The following is a 20,474-nucleotide window of genomic DNA, read 5'->3' as shown; positions in this document are numbered from 1 at the left end:
AGTTAAATTCTAGTTTATACTCTATGCACCAGATTTCCAGTTCCTCTCAGAGTGTTATTGCTGCCTTTTGCTTCCTTATCTGTCTGGAGTAACCAGCAGAAAAGAAAGTAAATCCAGAGGAGAGTGAGGCACACCAAAAACACACCAACAAAGAGCCGGTCAAGGCTGCACTTTCTCTTTCTCAAAGCACAGTTCTCAAATGCAAGTTTGATTAATGTCCATTCAATCATTCAATCTGAATTAATTTTTTTTTTCATAACTCCTGTGACATAACTATAAATTAAGCAAAATAATATTCTCACCTCCTAAAGCATACAGCAATTCTAAAGCTTGCACCATTGACTGTGCAGGAGGCGGCTGTGAAGAAAAAATGTGCATTGCTTAATGTTATCATCATAGGACATGTGTTTTCTCAAATTCTTAGACCTTCCTCTTTTGCAAAGTCCCCAAGTTCTAACTACCTACATTTCTACTCAGGTATCACCCTTCCACTGACCACCAGTGCTGCCAGTCAAAGCCATCTCAACAGGCTCAGCATCACCACTATGATGCTCTCAAGATCCGAGCTAGAAAAGGCATACTGGCTTTCTCCAGCATGACGCCAGTGGCGATCAGAACAATTACTGAACTTTCTCTTCTAACGCTACCATGCTGCTTTTCACATCATTAAAAGAGTAGCCAGAAACTTTATGGAAGGCAAATCTGAAAAAAACCCATATCACTCTTTTTAACAAGAGAGACAAGCACAGGTTTAGTTCTGTAGCTACCAATTTTTTCCCCCTTTTTCTTCATAAATTCACTGCAAAGTGACTACAGTTACAGTTTTGTCGAATCTCAGTTTGTCTTTCTAGGCCTTTCTCAACTTCTCACTACTTCTAACAGCAAATGCTACATACAAACAGGTGTTGTTTCTAAGGCGTCTCACACATCACTTGCACTAGTTGATTCCCAAAACCATACTTTACTAACCGATAGCGGACAATGAGTTACGTTTTCCAGATTAACAGGGCAACGGTTACTGGTTCTGTGGATTATCAATGAGTCACCTACTGATCTTTCTGCACACCAAGGGAAGACGACAGCATTGACAGCCTAGGACTCACCGAAAGAAAGGGGAACCTGAGCACATTGTCAATGCCCAAAGCCTTCAGCTGCAAGATGACAGGTGCAAGGTTACTGCGCTGCATCTCAGGGACAGTGGACTTTGGCAGCTTCTCAAAGTCCTCCTCTGTTGTGGAAGAAAACAAAGCAATTTGGGACTGAGTTTCAACTCCTACTCTATGCAGCGAACATGATAGAATCATACCGACTTCAAGTTAAAAGTATTGAATATGAATACTTAACAGGTCTTAATAGAAGTCTAACTCCAAGATGATCTTTCTCCAATTTCATAATAGTATCTCTACAATTAAGATACCTTAAATAGAAAAATCAATGGTTTTAGCTACAATGCTGATTCTGTTCTTGGCCCACCCATATTTCAATTCGAAATGATATACATTCTTCACAGAAATCTGGAAATGCTTTATTTCTCTTCCATTTAATATTTCTATCAGAGAATAAAAGACAGGGTGCAATAGTACATTTTTTTTTTCTAAAGAAAGGGCATGGAAAAGTTCAAAACCACCATGCTTGCAGTGTAAGAACACTATTTTTAATAGCTCCTCAAACAAACAGAAGTTTTAAAAGCATATTTAAAATTAAGACTAAAGATTGAAAATGCCATTTTAAAAGCATGTTTGCTATACAGTCTAAGCCTAGAAAAGGTCAAAATCTCTGCACCTCCCATTAACCAACTTTCCTGCAGTAAAGAATAAGGCACACGCACCCCTATGTCAATCTAAAACTCCAAATCAAAACAAGAAATACCTTGTTTTCACTTGATTTGTTTTCATTTCTAGACTCTTCTATCCCTGGTCTACCTCAGACCTCCCCTAAGAAAAAGATAGCATACATTTCTCTACTTTTGTCCATTCTGCATTTTTTTTTCCTTTTTTTTTTCCTCTCTCCTTTAAAATGTTTCTTAAAGCACTACTCATTAGGCTAGCTCTTGAGCACACAAAAATAACTTCAGTGCAGTTATGGTTTCTCCAGTAAAATACTTAAAAAGCTATGTAACCTTCATATATTATGCAGCAGACATTCTCTCTTGATTCTTATTGGACACACAACTTTAAAGAATAAATCACATCTCTGTTTAACGTGGCCACTGCTGGCAAGCACACATACATTTTAAAAGAACATGCTTGATCTCTCCAAGTCTCAAAGCTCGAGTAAAACCAAAGGGAACCCGAGACACATAAGCAATGGCAGTGCTCAGCTGCAGTGCCTTTTCTCGTTAAACAGCCAAGAACAGAGACAGTTGGATTGCAGCTTTCTGAACACTGCTAGGTGGCCAACGGATTTATTTGTAACAGTAATTTTTGTGTAGTACAAGGGTCATTGATTTGAGACAAGCATTCAGGGTTAGCACCTATTTCTAAGAAAAGGGGAGACAAAGAAGTTTCCCCTCTGTTTTCTAAAGGATTTCAAGAGCCTTTGTTAGATGCACAGTCTAAGGGAGACTTTAGTCACAGAAGAGAGCATCATAGGCAGGTATTATAAATTGAAGCCACTGCTCTACAACTGAAGTCACTAAAAAATAAACTAAAAAATAAAGTAGACTCACCACTCTAAGAGTTGCATTAACATTACAGATTTGCAACTGCTGACCATCTCATAGTACCTACCCTGCTCAATTTGTGCTTTTGATCCATAAAATAATTCAGTTTCCAACACTTAGCACATGTGAACAATGTATTTCTAAACAAGCCAGAGAGATAACAAAGGGCAATTTCTCTCTCACTGACAGAAACCCCACACTTTTGGTCTCCTTAATCTAACACAAAAACCACTGTGAAACAAAATGGAAACCAGCAAGTTCATCCTCCCTACACATCAAATTACTGACCTGTATAAAGTCTGTAACATTTTCCAGAGCGGTTCCGCCCTGCACGTCCTGCTCTTTGATTAGCCGAAGCTTTAGACACTGGTACCACCACAAGGCATTCGATGGCTGTTTTGGGGTTATAGGCCCGAAGTTTCACAAAACCACAATCAATTACGAATGCAATTCCATGAATTGTGATGGAGGTCTCAGCAATGTTGGTGGCTACTATCACCTACAGGTACAGACACAATGAGGATACTGTGAACACCCCAGTCTCAACTACACTATCAAGCCCTAGCATCAGTGCACCAGCACTCAAATACAAACCACATGAAAGATCTCAGATATGACCCTTCCAGTAAACACACTCTAGGGTACAAAAGGATACCAAAACATGCAGCACAAAGAGCTGTCAGCTTGAAATAAGCCTAGTTTTTACAGCTTCACAATCACTTTCTTATTCACATTTATTCTCTCTTCATAAAACAACTTGGCAGTGTTTGCAGAGAAAATCACTGGCAGTGTTTGCAGCGAAAAACATTAACTGACTGTACACCAAGAGCTCTTACACATTAATTAAAAATAAAATATTTTTAAATTAAATTAAAAAAATAAAATATTTTCTTTCTGCTTCTCAGTTATATTGAACTGTTCCTTCTAACACTGGAGTGAGGCAAAGGACAGGAGGGGAACAGAGTTGATTAAGCATTCCACATCCGGTATTCCTGCAGAGAGACACAGTTATATATATGTCCCTAAAATATTAAAAAATAATTGTTCCCAGATGACAGGGAAATTTAATCCTTATTTCACCTGAAATTAAAAAAGTAAATCTTGGAAGTTAATTGACTAATGTCATATCCTGGAGAGGAAAGAAGTATTTATACTCAACATTCTCCAATACCAGATGAACAATTTTACTTGTAATTCTTGTGCCTGCTGGAGTCTAACAAGTCACCCCCGTGTAATTCTGTCAGCTTATCTCAGCCCTAACACAGACTCTGCCTAAGCAGAAAGCACTAATCATGACCAATTATATACTTCTGTGACATTAAATATCTGAACAAGACTTGCAGAAGTCAAAACGAGGCTTTTCTTCTAGTAAAACCAAGCAAGTTTTAACTTGTTTCTTAGGTGAAAATACAGCACTTGCCCACTGTGTCACTAATTTTTCCATTACTGGAGGAAAACAGCCATAGACACTTAGACCACAAAATAAACAAAAACAGGTAAAAGTAGAGGACTTCAGAGTTTAAGAAGCTGCAACTGGACGTAGACAAATACAAGACTGCATGAAGACACTTAAAAATTTAGAAGTCTATGAGGTAGACAGGAGAGTTAGGACTGGCATGTCTAGGACTGACCAAAGATGAAAAGGGAAGCCAGAAAACATGTTCTTGGTTCAGTTTTAAAATTGACAGGTAGTGTTAGAAGACACACAAAGCCTCCCTTGGTAAGTATTTGCAATAGTCTTATGATGTGAACCTGACACACAAAATCTGTGTAATGCAGACACCCTTCTGGGTGGCAGAAATTGAGATATACACAACAGCCTTACCTTCCTGACACTGTGAGAAACTCTCTCAAACACTTTCATTTGCTCAGGAGAAGGCAGCCCAGCATACATGGGAAGAACACGGAGATGTTTTTTCATTCCAGTGCGAGAAAGGGCCCGAGCCTGTTCTATGAGCATAGAAACAACAGTCTCCACTTCTTCCTAGAGTCAGAGCAAGACAAAGGACAGAATGAGAAAGGTTTCACTTTAATATCACCTGTATACAAAAAAATGTGCCAAAATTATATCATTTTAATTGGTCAAACCCCAGGATCTTTTGACTCAATTTTGTAATATTCTTACCTAAATTACTATTCATAATAAATATATACTTATATAAATATTTATGTTCATTGTTATTTGAGACAACGTCACACCACAAATACATGAGCAAAATCACAAGGGAAAGACTGAATGAAATTCAGAAGGAAGCAGGCATATTTTCCTGTGTATCTCAACTTGTGAGAACAAAATGGGAGGCCAACCTATTTTGACAGGGTAGAATGCTGTGGGTCTTGATTAGGAATTAGTAACAGCAACAGAAACAAGAGCAGTAACAGCACTAACGCCTATTGCTCAACTTCACATTTAATCTCAAAGATCAGCTGTGGCATCTCACTCAAACAGACAACAAAATGTTCAGACATTGCCTCACGAGATACCCAATTCACTCTTCCAAAGTTAAATCAATAATGGGGACAAAGCATTTATTTTGAAAATACGCAATAGGCTACTGAAGCTCTTCAAGCTCCTCACTGGAAAAATGATAAGCTACCTCCCATTTACTCTTCTCACCTGCAAAGTGAGCTGACAGGCATAAATAGAGCAGAAGACACCAGTAAATTTTTATCTCACAGTAATTTGTTTTTTCTGTCAAAGACTTCAGATGTTTAGCCTAACAAATGCAAATTCCGTTTGCCTTAACTATTAATGATGACTCACTGTCAATTGAACAACTTTGTGTGACTAGCGCCAAAAAAACCCACATGCTTATTCCAATTATTAACAAGGCTGAAAGCATACGGCACTAAATGAGAAAAAAAATCTCTGTCACGAGCTTTGATAAATCCAGGCCATACATTTTCTACCAGTCTTTGGGGCTGGCCTAATTCTGCTCCATCATGCAGAAATGTTTGTCATCTTTAATGAGATTAAAGTAAGCACAGCTAAGGAGAGCAGGAGACTGAGGCAGCTTCACAAAGCCCACAATACAGCACTGTAAAACAAAAAAAAAAAAATAATTGCTCATGTCCATACCTGGCCAGTTAAAAATGCCAGTATATCACCATCATTCTCCATCTGGTGAATTTTCATTGCAGTTTCCACAGTTGATTTTACATAGTCTGGAACGGGACTACAGGGAGAGAAAATAGCAGAGATATTAGTAGAAAAACAGGTACAGACTCTTCACTTCCATAAGGAACAAGCAGAGAGCTAGCTTTTGGACACTATACCTCAGCCATACCACATTTAGTTTATGATGCCTCCCTGGGTATCAGCCTTCAGCAATCCATTTGTTTCTTTTACACTACAGTAAGCTTAAAAACATCCCTGCTGCTACAAGCAACATTCAAATGTTTTTCTAATTAAATGTTACACCTCCTTACTGTCAGCCTGGGAATTTCTGAGCTCTAATCTAGGCAAAACGATACCACAATTGCACACTCTTCTAATTGCCACATGGAAGATCAAACAGGAACACACCTCTGTATGTAAAAGATGTCCACTGGAAACGTTCTCCCCTCGACAGTAAGGATCACACTGGTATCTTTGCTGGGATCACTGGTATCATTTTGATTAAAGAAATCCCTGAATTTCTACATTAAAATAAAAACAAACATTTTCAGTTTGATACTTCAAAAAAATGAGGGAGAAACTTCAAGACACGAAGAAGTTAAATTAATACTATTTGGATGTTTTCTTCATAAATTTAACAGGGCCAATCCAATTAAAAAAATTTAAAATTTGTTGCCTTCTTCATGTTTATTACTTTGAAAAGCAAAGATCAAAAGGAGGTAAATAAATTAATTAGATCAGCTGACACAGTTGGAAAAAGCAGATATAATTTTTTTATTGGATCTATAACAGTAGCAAAGTCAAAACTAAAAACTTAGAAATCACTGGTCCTAAATGTTTTGGGTAAGGGCTTGCATATTCTCATCCATTTTTTGGATGGGCAAGTACATTTTACAGCTGTTACTGAACAACACTTCGTAAATGAACTCACTTTGTAAAAGCAGAGTAAGGCTGACATGTAAGTTTTTGATTTATCTGCCACAAGACACCTTCATAAATAGATTCATTGCCACAAAATATTTTAAATACATAATAGCAAAACAACGAACACTTGAGAACCCAAACAATGCATAATATGACCACTACAGAGATACCATAAACTTCCTGTATTTAAACAAATGTTTATATAGTCATATTAATAGTTTTGCTCCTATTAGTTTACTTTTACATTAACTGTAAACTATTTGAAACGTGAGATTTCTAGCAGTTAAAATTTTGCAAAGGCAAAGTATTGTAATGTTATTTAATATAACGCATAGAATACATAGTAGCGCAAGTACTACCAAAGCACAGCATGCTATCAAAATTTTTGGCATACGATAGTTGCAACCAAAGGAAATCTCAGTACACCTACATCTTCAGGGCTACATGCAAGCTCTCACCACCACATCTCCTGAAGGACACAGTGGAGTTTGGAAAAGCAAAGAGAAAAACAATGAACATGATAGAGGAGATGGTGTAGCTGCCCTGTGCAGAGAGACTGAAGAGTCTGGGGAGCTGCTTGGGGAGCAGAAGCTGAGAAGACTGAGCTTTACAAAGCTGAGGTTTACAAAATCAAAGGCAACAGAAAAATTAAATATAAAACTGGTTTTGATTGTTTGGTTGTTGGTGGTTTTTTTTAATAAACTTTAAAAATCCCACACTACTAGAACGTTTAAAAGAAATTAAATAAAGTACTTCATTATATAGCAGATGGCAAACTTCTGAAAATTGGTCTCACATGACATCCTGCAGACTTACAGCTTCATCAGGCAGAGTCAAAACCAAATTAAAAAACAGCAGGTCCACAAACACATACTAGAAGGAAACAGCAGGAATGTACTGTCTAACAGTTGGACTTGATGATCTCAAAGGTCTTTTCCAACCTGAGTGATTCTGTGAGTCTAATATCTCTATTTCAACCTTTGCGGAGGCTGAGGCAGCTCAAAGAGAACAAACCCACAGCAGGGGGACAGGCTCATGTGCTCTCCCTGAACAGCATCTCCTGTCATTGCTGCTGCTACAGGTAGAACGTTGGGCTGGATGAAACACTGCTCTGATCTAGGAGAGCATTTATTCTGTTCCTACTCCAAATTAAATTAACAGTGTTTTTAATAAGGTATGTAAGATTCCACAGGCCACAAGTCTATCAGAAAATTAGTAAGACCTCACTGAAATTAAATCTACTTATTTATCACTTATTTTTTCTGGTCCATGGTTGTCTCAAATTATGGCTATCAGCAAACCAGAGCTAAATCAATGTCTTTTACTAGGCTAAATAAAGTCAAGAGAACATCTTTTTACACAACGCTACCAGTAAGAGGAAAAAAGGCATCAATATATGAAAAGCAGATTCATATTTAAATTTACTTTCAAAAACATTTGCTAATGAAAACCAAACACAGCAACCTAACTATAGCAGATTTTTTTCCAACACTCCTCCCTCTCTTCTTCATTACTCAAACATCAGTAACGCTTCGCCAGAAGCGAGCAGCACAGAGGATAAGCTGTATATAAATCCAAGTGGAGCTGCCACTTCAGGTCACTTTATTTCAAATCAAATCTGTGAGCCATACCTCTGCATCCAAGGTGGCTGAAGCCACAATCAGCCGAAGGTCCCCACGCTTCTTTTGAACCTAGGATAGAGACCAAGAACATCCAGAGAAAAAACTGTTTTCTGAGCTATAAGGCTAGAACCAAGTTTTAGAGCATCCAGATTATCAATAACTTCTCTTGAAAAATACTTTGAAACTACAAGACAGCTGATGAACAGAAGCACCCATATCAGCCCATAGATCTAACAACCTGATGACTGTTTGGAATTTTTATGTTCATTTTAAGGGCACTCAGTTGGTAATCATTATAGATTACTCTTAGTTTCCATTGGCAGTCAGATCTTTAGCAGGTTGAAAGTCAACAACAACCCCTTATCAGATCACTTCACATGATCATCATCAGCAGAATGAAGAGTACCTTTTTGTTAACGTCACCCAAGGAGACATTTCAACATCAGGGGAAGAAAACAAGAGGATCCCGAGTGTAAAATATCCAAGCTAAACAGCTGGATATGTAAAATAGGCCGTAGGATAAATAAGGAATCAGAAATCACCCTCTCTCAAATGGGTTCACTAATCAGCCATTAGAATCAGAGGCTTAACAAAAAGGACGAAAATGAAAACTGTTACAGAGAACATTAAAAAAATAACCTTTTTTAATAAGCCAATGGCAATATCTGTATAAAGAGTCCTTTCATGGGCTTCATCCAGCATGAGGACACTGTGAATAAAGCAGAAAGATAAGATTTCAGAAATTGTTTGATTGAGACTGGTATCAATATCATTGAGACAGGCTTCCTGTCTTCTAGAAGTATCATTATTTGAAATCTGCTGCTGGACTCTTACTGTTTATATCCACTTAGAAAAGCGTGGAAATTAAAAATCAAAAGCACAGCAACAAAGCAGGGAGAAAAATGTAGGTAACAACATGTGGTATATACATACTGTTCTTTATTCAGGCTAGCTTTTGGAAAGTAGTAGAAGAAAAAAGGACTCTCTCTACCATACTGCATAGGCTTTCTGGATACCAGAATAGCCTGTGTTTGTTGATGATTTTTTCTTTTATTTGATTAGCATCAGAAAGAGAGTGAAATTTAATTTACTAGTGTTAAGTTAATTCAGACTCCATGAAGCCCACTTAGCTTTTGCTCTAAAACCACAGCACCAAACCCTGCCAGGTTTGATGCTGCAATGATCAACTGATTTTCTAACAGTCTTTACAACATCAAGAAATCAAATTCCTAAAATAATTTTCACATCTTTTGGCGCTTGATTTACAATAACCACACCTTGGTCTAAAACAAATGCAGTTTTTTACCAGATTACACTTCAGCAAGCATTCATTTCAGTTTTCCTTACCTGTATCTTGTTAATAAAGGATCAGCCATCATCTCCCTCACCAGCATACCATCAGTAAGAAACTAAAAGTGAATGCAAAGAAAAATATAAAAAAAAACCCACCCTCTCAAGGTAACTTGATTAGCCATGTGATTTTAAAGATTATTTTCCAGGCTTTTGCCTGAATTTTTCCTTGCCTTTAACTTTCTAATGATCTATTAAATTGATCAATGTTCAGCTATGGAATCTAAATATGTATTTCTGAGTGCTAACCTAGAGATAAAAAGCAAAGTGATTGCTTTTTAATCAGTATTGATTTTTTTTTAATTAGTTATTTTTGTATTGAAAAAAATCCAACAGATTGGCAGCACTGGAACATGGCAATAGAAGTTTCTTCACTCTTGTCTAACCTGCTAACCTGCTCTACCAATAAAATTCTGTATGTCAGTCGAGTCCTGACCCTCTCAAAGTAGGCTAATATTTATCACACACTTCTCATCTGAACACAAATCTTGACATCTCAACAATATGTGACATTTTAATTTAATACTTTCTTCCTACTAGCCAGTGGAAACCCACCAGCTTTATGTAGCCATCAAATAGTAGTTTGACCTGAGACTCCAACTGTGGCCTTGAACTAGGCAAGAACTGGTGTGCAAGGTAAAAACCTCCAAATTTCCAACTCCAAATGATTAATCATCACACTAAAAAAAAAAAAGATTTCAGCTGCGTTTAATGAACAAGCATCTCCATTTCTTTCACTTTAGAAGGGCTACTAGCCTCAGAAAGTTAATTGTCTTATTCATCATCACTGCTATTCCATCATAACTAAAGCAAACTCTTGTCCGTACCAACACAAGCAACATTAATATTACTTACAGCTCTAAAGAACAGCTGCAAAGCTTGCTATTTAATCCACATCAAATTACTCTGTTAGCCTACTCATCTTATGTTTTATCTGCGCTTTTAATCAAAATCTATTTTTAGGGTGGTGAGGATACTTTAGCTGTGATTCATTGCAGGCTTTCACTACGACTTTGAGTGACGTATCAGGTCACACTAACACTGCACCAACATCTGGCCATACCCAACATGAAAAAATCCTTTAGTTTTAAAATGGTGACTGCCAGACTAGCAGAATAGAACATGTACTCTTTTTATTAAGGTTTGGATAGCCACAACCATTTGAAGCACACTTTTGGGGTACCCACCTGGAAAACTGAAATGCTATCTATTCTCTTTATTGGGAATCACAAGGTTCTCATAAATTTTGCAAAAGTACTTGAAGAGTTTCAGCTAATCCTTTCAGAGTAACCACATACTGTTCATGTTTCACCTTAATTCTTGTAGCCTGTGGATCCGTGCAGTCATCAAACCGAATACAATATCCAACTTCATGCCCCAACACCGCACCTCTTTCATCAGCAACTCGGCCTGCAACCTGAGAAAAAAAAATTCTTATAAACGAGAGACAGCTCATTTCTTCACTGTATCATTAAGAGAATTGACATCAAAACAGGAACAGAGCTAGTGCTTCCAAAGAATTATTTGTTCATGTTCAAACACAAAATCGTGTTTGACAAAATGGTGCATATTGAACTTACAAGTGGTAAATACTTTTAAAATGTTTTAGTGTCACTTAATAAACCTGTTTCATGCTGCTTCTATTCAGGAAAGCTACAGAGGCACCTTTCTGTGATATGCACTCTGACAGACCTATGAAGGCAACCCACCACAGTGCTGGGGAAGGCCCATGTACTGCCAATTGCAGGACCGCAATTTACGAACACAGTTGCTGTGCAAAAAGGGAAAATGGCATGCAGAAAAAAGTTTTAAGTTAAGCTGATCTGTCCCTGAAATTACTCAGATTTTTATTTTTTTTAAATAAAGATCTATTGTACTTTTCATAACACAGAATCTTCCATGCAGAAAACAGACAGAGAACTGGCAGAATAATTAAACGCAACAATTTTTGGAACAATACTACCCTGGGCAAGTTTTAAGCCAATAGCAGATTTAGCTAAAAATCTTGAGTTACTCAGACTTACTCTACAGAATATTAGGTATTATCAGGCCACAGTTTCAGCAAGCCACAAAGACATTTAACAGCTAAAGACACAAGAAAGCTCCACAATACATGCATTGTGTATGTAGAATTCCAAGTGCAAGTTACTTGCAGTCATTTGAGTGACATTCTAAACCAGGGGTCCTCAAACTTTTTTGAACAAGGGGCCGGCATGCGGATTAAGTGGCAGGAAGTCAGATATCTGCGGCTGCTTGGTTTCCCCCTGCAACCCCCAGTCGGGGCTTTCTGTAAATACTGGGGGCCGGATCGAGGACCTGGGGGGCCATATCCGGCCCATAGGCCGTAGTTTGAGGACCCCTGTTCTAAACAATAACAACAGGCAGTGAATTAATGATATTACTTGGAATCCTATCACTCCATCACTTTCAGCCCAAGTGATAAGGATAATTGTTAGTCTGAACAAACAGAAGTTCAGGTATTTCTAAACTATGCCTTATTCTGTGCAACTACCTATCTTTACTCTAACAACTCCCATACTCTAGATGGGAAAGCAGACAAGAACACCTATTAAAAGATCACTTTCAGTTCAAGACAAAGTAGTAAATCATGAATTATATCTCTCATCTCCCTGCAATAGCCATACAGTCTAGCCAGTCTGCAACAACATTCTTAAAGAAAAACCCTACTGTGCCTATATACTAAGCCCTAATTGAGTATTCTTTTTATTTGAAGCTTAAAAATAATGTGTTAAGACACGAAAGGGAAAAGAGAAGTAAGTTTGTTGTGAGAAATCATTGCAGCATACACATCTCCCGTAGAACCTTGCACTGTCAGCTGCATGTCCTGTGAAGGAGAAAGGGGAGGACACTGCAGGCAGACAGCCCAAAGCGCAAGATGCAAATTGCTGCTAGAGGCTTAACCATGTTGGATCTGGTCAAAAAATACTGGATGAGATGAAACAGCAAGCTGTACAGCTGCTCAGCCTACTACATTTTTACCAGATACACAAACGGATTTGTTGCAGGTGCCAGCAATGAAGAAGACCACGCAAAAAGAGGGTTATGAAATGGCACCTTAGTGTTCAGTACGAAAAGAATGCTGCAGCAGAAACTTCAGCCCACCAAGTCAGTGTTTGGCAGCAGCTATGAAGACAAGGAACACTGGATGCTTTCTGTGCAGGCTATTAACAGAGAGTACAAGTTGTTGTCCTCCTTTTGTGAGGACGATAAGCAGAAACATCTATTTATGCAGGAGCTCATGCAGCTGTGATTCCTGCTATTCAGCAAAACCTGCTAATAAACTGCGGGTTATAATGACAACAAACTGGGAAAATTTGGACACGGAGAAACTCACTGAAACAGCAGCAACCCGACGAGGCTGCGTCACTCCAACAACTCTTCCTTCAGCTGTCCATCCAGCTTCTGCTAGGTACTGCAAAACAAATATTGAGGACAAGAAATGAATTGGTCACACTGCAATTACCGCAAGGTGTTAGTTCTCCACATGACATGTTTTTTTCTGGTTCTGAAAATAACTGATACATGACCTTAGGCAAATCAGTTACTTAAGAGATTCTGTGCATTATTAATCTCACCAGTAAAAGTAATACAGTGTAATACCTACTTCCTAAGCACATATGCTTTCAGAAAGCATCTAAGAGCAGTTCTTTGGGTCTCAAGTATTTTTTAATTACTTCATTTTTCCCCTTCTTTATTTTATAAACACTTTAAGAAAAAAAGCTCAACAGCACAAGTCCTGTGCTCATAAAGAAGCAGATGACATTTTTCATTAGTCTGCAATTTTTTAAGTTAAAAATCAAGAACTAACTTTGAACCATTCTCAGACCTTTTTTGTTCCTGTCACAAAGGAGAAAATTTTACAAAGCCACAAAAAATGCAATATCGCAAAAATTTCCAAGAGGAAAGCTCATAAAGAAAATGTCCCTTTTTTCCTTCTTAAAAACATATTCTCAACAAAATTTTAAACATGATTGCAACAGAGTAATAAACACGTCCTATAGCAACATGACTACTATTTGTACCAGCGTAAACTTACTTGTTTGGTATGGTCCTTTCCTGTAGTGGAAGAAGGTGTAATGCTACAGATACGCCAGCTTCCGCTGTTTTCTCCTTATGTTTCTCTCCTTTTGGTCACACACACAAGCACAGGTGAATTCCATTCACACAGTGCAGGTCTAGGTCGTTAGTTTAACATTTCATGTGAAATTCCCTGAAGGAATACCTGCTTTTACCGAGTTAAACAGACACTTACTTGTGGAATCTGTGTTGATTTCCCACAACCTGTTTCCCCAACAATCACCAGAGTTTGATAGTTCTCCACTAGATAAAGTATGTGATTTCTTAGCTGAAAGAGAGGATGACATTTAAGTATCAAAAACAGATGTATACAAAAATAAGAAAATAATTTAAATTACAATATTTACGTATCAACAGACAAAGTAAACTCATTTTACGTGGAGTTTACTGTTGAAAGCTAAACAGTTTGTTAAAATCTATCAGTGACACATACAACATATAGTAAATAACAAATCTACAAAGCCTATAAAACCGTCAGTAACAGTTTTCACACAGGACAATCAATTCCAACAAATAAAGACAATAAGGTCATACAATTGTTATTTTATGTTGTAAAGTGATTCTATACTGCTCTTTCACAAAAAAAAAAACAAAAAACAACAACCAAAAACACAACATAAAAGAGCCAGATATCACACAACAGATTTGATATATCAAAAAGAACTTCTGTACCTTGAAAACAGGCAGCTTTTGTCTTTGTTGCTCAATCGAAAGGGACGCATAAGGATTATAGATAACAGTTATGCCGCTACTCTCAGCAGGACTCTGTCTCTCCTCTGAGACACTGACACCAGGACCTTCCGTGCCTAGATGACATAAGTTAATTTTGACTGGAAGAATGCACTTCTGCCTAGTGTATCACAATACAAACAAAATAGACATGTTCCTTAGAATGAGGAATCAAGGGTACTAGCATACATCAAAAGACTAACTTTTCTAGAAAATAATTTTAAAAATAACGAACAGTAAACATGCAGAAATTCTTTCAAACTAAATGTGTCTCCTGCTGGCTAAAAAGAAAGATATCTAATGTGAGTAAGTATTTGAATTTTTTAAAGACGATAAAGGAGGAAAAAAAGCACATAGGAAAAATACACAGCAAGATCTTGCAAACTTTCTTCTTTTTCTGTGCAAAAGTTCAGATGTGCCTTCAATGCCCTTCTCAGATGTCCATGGATTTTAAGCCAGCCTGTCAGATGTGTAACAGAACTTCCCTTGACTAAGATCAGCTGTATAAACATTCAGCCTTGCCCACTTACGAGATCTGCCACTTCACTTCAGCTACTGAAACTTGATTTATTGCTGCTGCAGGTTATCATAAAACTACTGACAACTGAAAAAGATGAATCATGCAAGTGAACTAGAAACAAAACCTCATGTCAATAGTGGAATATATTACCAGCTGCAGATTTAACTGGGAAAGTCTGAGCGCAAAGAGGGTTCCCTCGTTTTGTACGATTTGCTTGTTTGGGCTTTTCCCACTGTTTAAATAGTCCCTGTTAAAATCTGCCAAGCAAGCTTTATAACAAATTGATCCAACATTAAGAGTAATTAGCAATGATTCCAATTACTATTCACTCCCCAGGACAGATGGGGAAGTTAAGAACCAGGGACTTGAATATCTGCACCTTGACAAATCAATGAAGTAATAGATACTGCTTCTCATCAGCCACTGATTATCTTTCACAGCGTTTTTTATATGCTTTATTTTTTAATACCTTACTGTCAACGTGTTACTATATCTATATATACACACATATTGCATATAAACATATATTACTATAATATCCAAATGATTAAGAAGCTGTTTGCTGAACTAATCTTGACTCTGGAATAACTTTGCAGCACAACACAGTGACACATTACAAAAAGAATTGCCAAACTCAGACCCACCGGGCTCCCCTTTGGGGTAAGTGCATGGGAAGGCACACAACTGCCCAGATCCCGAGGGAACAGTCACAGAGCCACGGCAGAGGCTGGGAGGGACCTCCGGAGACCTTCCACACCAGCACGCTGCTCAGCACTCTGCCCGTGGTGGCTCAGGTCCTCCTTCAGTTGGGCTGGGGACCCCGCAGCCCGCCCGATCACCCCCACAGCAGAAAAGGTTTCTCTCATGTTTAAGCTGACTTTCTCATATTTTGGCTTGTGCCCACTGCCTCTTGTGCTGTCAGTAGGCGCTACCAAGAAGAATCTGGCTTCACTTTCTTTACAACCCCCTATCGGGTATTTATATACATCAAAAAGATCCTCCTGGGACCCCTCCAGGCTGTGCAGCCCCAGCTCCTCAGCCCCCCCGCACACTGCCCGCCCCAGTCTCTCAACCAGCGTTGTAGCCCTTCACTCGCGGGCCTCCTTCAGCAAGCCCGCGTCCTGCTGGTGCTGGGGAGCCCAGGGATCCCCCCGTACGGCCTTCCCCGGGCTGAGGGAAGGATCGCCCCGCTCAGCCCAAGAGCGGCGCTCCCCTCACACCGCAGGTCACCTTCTTTGCTCCAGGGCTGACCGACGGCCCAGCCTGCAGCCCGCAGGACCCCAGGTCCTTCCCTGCTGAGCAGCCCCGGGGCTGCTCCCCCTCAGGGGCCGCACTTCGCGCCCCCCTTCCTTCGCCCCACTCCCTGGGGCTCCGCTGCGCCTCTCTCCAGCCCGCCGAGCGGCCCCCCCAAGGGCCGCAGACCCACCGCACTGACCGCCCCCCCCGCTGCCGGCAGGTTGAGGGTGGGCTGCGACACCTCCCCTGCCACCCCGGTGCCGGGCAGCGCCCGGCTGGAGCCACAGGGACCTCCCCGCCCTGCTGCCCTGGGCCGCGGGGGGACGGGGCGCTGCGGGGACGGGGCGCTGCTCCGCTGCCCTCGGTGTCTCACATCTGTTCGACCCCCGACCTTGCTCGCACTGCGGGAGGGAGGGGGGGAGGCAGCGCCGCGGCTTTCGCTCCGGCCCCCGCCACAGACAGCCGGCGGAGGAGCCCCCCCACAACGCACGGCCCGCCGCCCCGGGCCCGCCACTCCCCGCGCCCCTCACCCGGCTTCCAAAACTTCACCGGTCCCACGGGCGCCGCCATCTTGGGGTGAGAGGGCAAGCGGAAGTGGCGGCGGGGCCGGGCCTGCGTGACGCGCTGCCCGTTGCCATGGTGCCCGGAGCGGCCCGCCGGCCCCAGCGCCTGTCCCGGCCCCCAGCATGAACGGCTGAAGCTTTGGACGTTTCCGTGTGTTGACGGCCAGAACGACTCCCGGTTTATGACGCCGTGGGCGAGATCCGTGCTCTTAAACACGTAGAAGTGTTGCTGAGGAAACCCGGCTCATAAAACCGTTCTGCAGTGGGACTGAAACCTGCCCTTCCCCTCCGAGCACAGAGGAAGAGTGAGATAATGCAGGCCCGGAGGTGTCTGAGCCAAGCCCACCAGATACTACTCCTAGTACTAACGTGAAGTGTATAACCAGGGGGAGAACCTTGGATTTAACCAGATTGAAAGACTGCTTCCAGAAAGTCCTCATCTCATTAATTAAGTGAAGCTAATCGCTTCCATTCTCCACATGAAGGATGCCTCCGCGCTATGTACCACAGCTATTGCACTTCACACCAGGCAGCTGAAGGACTAGAAAGAAAACAATTACAGTAATAGTAAGTAGATCCAGTGGCGCCCTATCACAGGCTCATTACAGCCCATGAAAGTCATTATCAAATCAAATTTAATGTAGATGACTTAAGCATAGGCTGGAGTAAAACAAAACCCCAAACCCCCCACTTTTTCCTAAGTTCAGTAATGCTGACAAAATGTCATGCTTAGGGAAAAACCTCATCACTTTTTATAGTCTTATTATTCATTGTCATTTTCATTAATAACTTGACACACTAGCAGTGCAGCTGTGATTAATGCAGACCTCATGGTCACTTGTTACGCTAAGTCTTTAGGTTAACCACTTGGAAAAATAAGTTCTTCAGTAATAATTAAAGACATTCTTAAAATTCTAGCTATATATTTCAATGTACTTTTCAGATGAAGTCCACTCTATCAAAAATAAACACAACTTTTACCACAGTACTTTGTATTATCAATATATTAGCAACTGCTGAAAAAAAGTCCTACTAACGGCGCATGGAAAGTATTAAAGCAATGAGACGAATAACAAAGGTAAAAACTTATATTTGAGAAAACATACACAGATAATTGTTGTGAAAATAAGATTGCAAAACCAGTATCTTACATAGAGTACAACATTGTATGGGGGTTTGTGTTTATGGAAAATATAGTTAAGAACAAAAATACATACTTCAAACTTCTTTACATTTGGATGAAAGTTAAGACTATTAAACTATAAACTATTGATCATTTACAGATTAGGAGAGTCAGAACTATTTCATTTCCATGATTGTAAATGTAGAAGAAAAAGGGCACAGATTCATTGTATCCTAATCAGTACATTATTGCATTGCTCATAAAGACCAGTTTTGTAAGTTCCACATGTCCAATTTAATGTTATCCTGCTGATGCTTAGCAGAAATGCATATGAAATACCCCAGATAAGTTTCAACATTCCCCTTCAAAGCCCAGAACCCACACGACACCTACGCAAGCATACACCTGAGTTTTCTGCAGTAGCAAGAGCCTCAAGAAGAGGAATTGTGTACCTTTTGCCACAGCTGCCACAGTTGGACTAACAAGTTTCTGCACTGTCAGACTGCTGGAACTTGAGAACCTCAATGTACAACTGCTTAGGAAGATGGTTTATTAATTTGGGTTTTTTTGGTTTTCTCCATAAATGGATGGAGGTTTTTATTTAAAAAAGTAATCAAACTTGAATGAAACCTTAAGAAGAAATGGTTCTACTTCTGACTTCCATGTTGTTGCATGTCTGGAAGTAAGGCTTTTGAGAAGTAGCAGCAGCTTGACAGATTTCAGATCTACTCAATTTTTCCTTCAAGATCAGCCAGCAGCAGCAACTATAAAGAAACCAAAAAGTATATATAGTAACACCAAGAAAGTGGTCTCATTTGGCTCTGCTCCAAACATAGTAAGTTCTTAGCAATACTATCCCTTGCATGCATTCATTGTGTGATGTCCAACAATCCAAGTATTCTTACAATTAAGAAAAGGTAATTTGAAATTCAGTCATTGCAAAAGCCTTGTTTGCCTGACATGTTAGCTCATGCTGCCTTGCAGGACAGCTTCACGTAAAAAAAAAAAAAAAAAAAAAAGTAATATTTGAGGACTAGTAGCATGGTACCGACCTACTTGTTTCTAGATTATGGTTACTCCACATCAGGTCTGTGTCATGAAACAGTTCGTGGAGAGTTTACATAACACAAGACAAAGCTTAGACTGATTTGGGAGCTGTACAGCAGTGCTGCTATTCATCTTTGGAAGACTTTTAAGCAATATTATTTTCTATACCTGGATTCCTTAAAACAAACAAACAAACAAAAAAAAACCAAAACAAAAAAAAAAAAAAAAAAAAAAAAAAAAAAAAAGGTTTGAGCTACCGAGCTAAGACACTGGTAACCCATCAGCTTAAAACATGTAAGAACAGGTTGAAAAATGAAAATCTGACAGAATACTAAAAGTCAGTAATGGCTTTCCAGGTGTTAAGAGTTTGGTTTTATTTCAAAAAAACACATCTGAGCCTAAGACAATACCATAATTGTGTCTTTTGATCTGAATTAGAGTGGTGTTCAAACAAAACCACAATTCCAGTATCACTTTCTCTCAGTTTGAGGTTTGTTTCCCAGCTGCTTTCACAACCATACAGTAAGACAGTACTGGACATGGACGGCTGGATGCGGTTCCTGAGGTTCTGCTTCTCACTCCCAAGTGAACATGCATTTCATCTCTCTATGATCCAGTGTGGCCTCATAACTAGAGAGCCATTCCTCTTTGTCAGTGGAGGAGAGGCATGCATTGCGTTATTTGACACGTAGACTGCCTCCCTTGAGGCATGCAGCCAGCTTCGCTTCCTTTTTAGATTTCCTACAAATGCTCTAAGATACAAAAACTCCATTCTCAGGAAGTTTTCCCTGGTCAAGTCTCTAGAAGCCACTGTTATCCTGACCAGCTGGTCCAACACGTTCTTCTTCTTGCAGCTGGATAACTCTTTGAGGTTGATAGGCTTTGACCGTGCATAAAGAATCCGAAACTCCAGGTCAAAGTGTGCAACTACAGGGCCTGACAGGATCAAAATGTTACTGCTGTTCAGCTTCCCATCTGTCCACGTAAAACTAGCAATGGAAGAATGAGAAAATTCCGAGTTAATTAAAAGTAAACAGCAAACAAAGTATTAACTGAAAATTCTCTTTCACTGCATTTCATTAAATCATTCTTATAATCCACATGATGAGCAGTGTGCTCTTTTTAGGACAAATGTTACACACAAACTCTGATAAGGAAAACAGTTTTGCAACATGGCTGTTTTCCCTTTCCACGTAATAAAATCATGTTAAGTCACAGAAGGAAATGGGCACTTGCCTGTAGGAGCCTGTTGTCACTCTAATGCCATCAATTAACATGAACTTTTCACAGACCTTTCCAACAATTTTGGCACCCGACCTCGTGTAGTATGTTTTCCCAGTGATATTTCGAATTCTTATCAGCTGTTAAAGATACGGCAAACATCATGTGGATTTCAAAGTTAAATTATTGCATTTAAAGGAGTAACACAGAACAGGAACGATCACTGATGAACTAGCAAAAGCTGCTGCACAAGATTCACCC

At 39.7% G+C, this 20,474-nt stretch overlaps 2 protein-coding genes across 4 annotated transcripts in view; both read right to left on the bottom strand.

Annotated features, from left to right (window-relative positions):
* DHX35 (DEAH-box helicase 35) overlaps positions 1-17,049 on the bottom strand; it is a 30,774-nt gene extending 13,725 nt beyond the window's left edge. Inside the window, exons 1-14 of one of the 2 annotated variants that reach the window (XM_080405966.1) lie at positions 16,790-17,049; positions 14,447-14,580; positions 13,950-14,042; positions 13,032-13,109; positions 10,989-11,093; positions 9,674-9,735; positions 8,966-9,035; positions 8,336-8,395; positions 6,189-6,301; positions 5,742-5,838; positions 4,488-4,646; positions 2,951-3,161; positions 1,104-1,228; positions 303-357 (exon numbers count right to left, since the gene is read on the bottom strand). In XM_080405966.1, coding sequence (XP_080262092.1) covers positions 303-357; positions 1,104-1,228; positions 2,951-3,161; positions 4,488-4,646; positions 5,742-5,838; positions 6,189-6,301; positions 8,336-8,395; positions 8,966-9,035; positions 9,674-9,735; positions 10,989-11,093; positions 13,032-13,109; positions 13,950-14,042; positions 14,447-14,580; positions 16,790-16,829 — 1,402 coding nt within the window. In that variant the 5' untranslated portion in view covers positions 16,830-17,049. The remainder of the gene's footprint in view (positions 1-302; positions 358-1,103; positions 1,229-2,950; positions 3,162-4,487; positions 4,647-5,741; positions 5,839-6,188; positions 6,302-8,335; positions 8,396-8,965; positions 9,036-9,673; positions 9,736-10,988; positions 11,094-13,031; positions 13,110-13,949; positions 14,043-14,446; positions 14,581-16,789) is intronic. The other variant, XM_080405965.1, reaches the window with a different exon arrangement.
* A 2,285-nt stretch (positions 17,050-19,334) lies between these two features.
* LOC308071079 (protein FAM83D-B-like) overlaps positions 19,335-20,474 on the bottom strand; it is a 441,583-nt gene continuing 440,443 nt past the window's right edge. For both annotated transcript variants that reach the window (XM_080405980.1, XM_080405979.1), the window contains 2 exons: positions 20,229-20,353; positions 19,335-19,981 (listed from right to left, as the gene is read on the bottom strand). In XM_080405980.1, coding sequence (XP_080262106.1) covers positions 19,591-19,981; positions 20,229-20,353 — 516 coding nt within the window. In that variant the 3' untranslated portion in view covers positions 19,335-19,590. The remainder of the gene's footprint in view (positions 19,982-20,228; positions 20,354-20,474) is intronic.

The sequence above is a fragment of the Falco punctatus genome (assembly GCF_963210335.1).
Source record: "Falco punctatus genome assembly, chromosome: 10".
Lineage (NCBI taxonomy): Eukaryota > Metazoa > Chordata > Aves > Falconiformes > Falconidae > Falco > Falco punctatus.
This window is presented reverse-complemented; position numbering and strand designations above follow the sequence as displayed.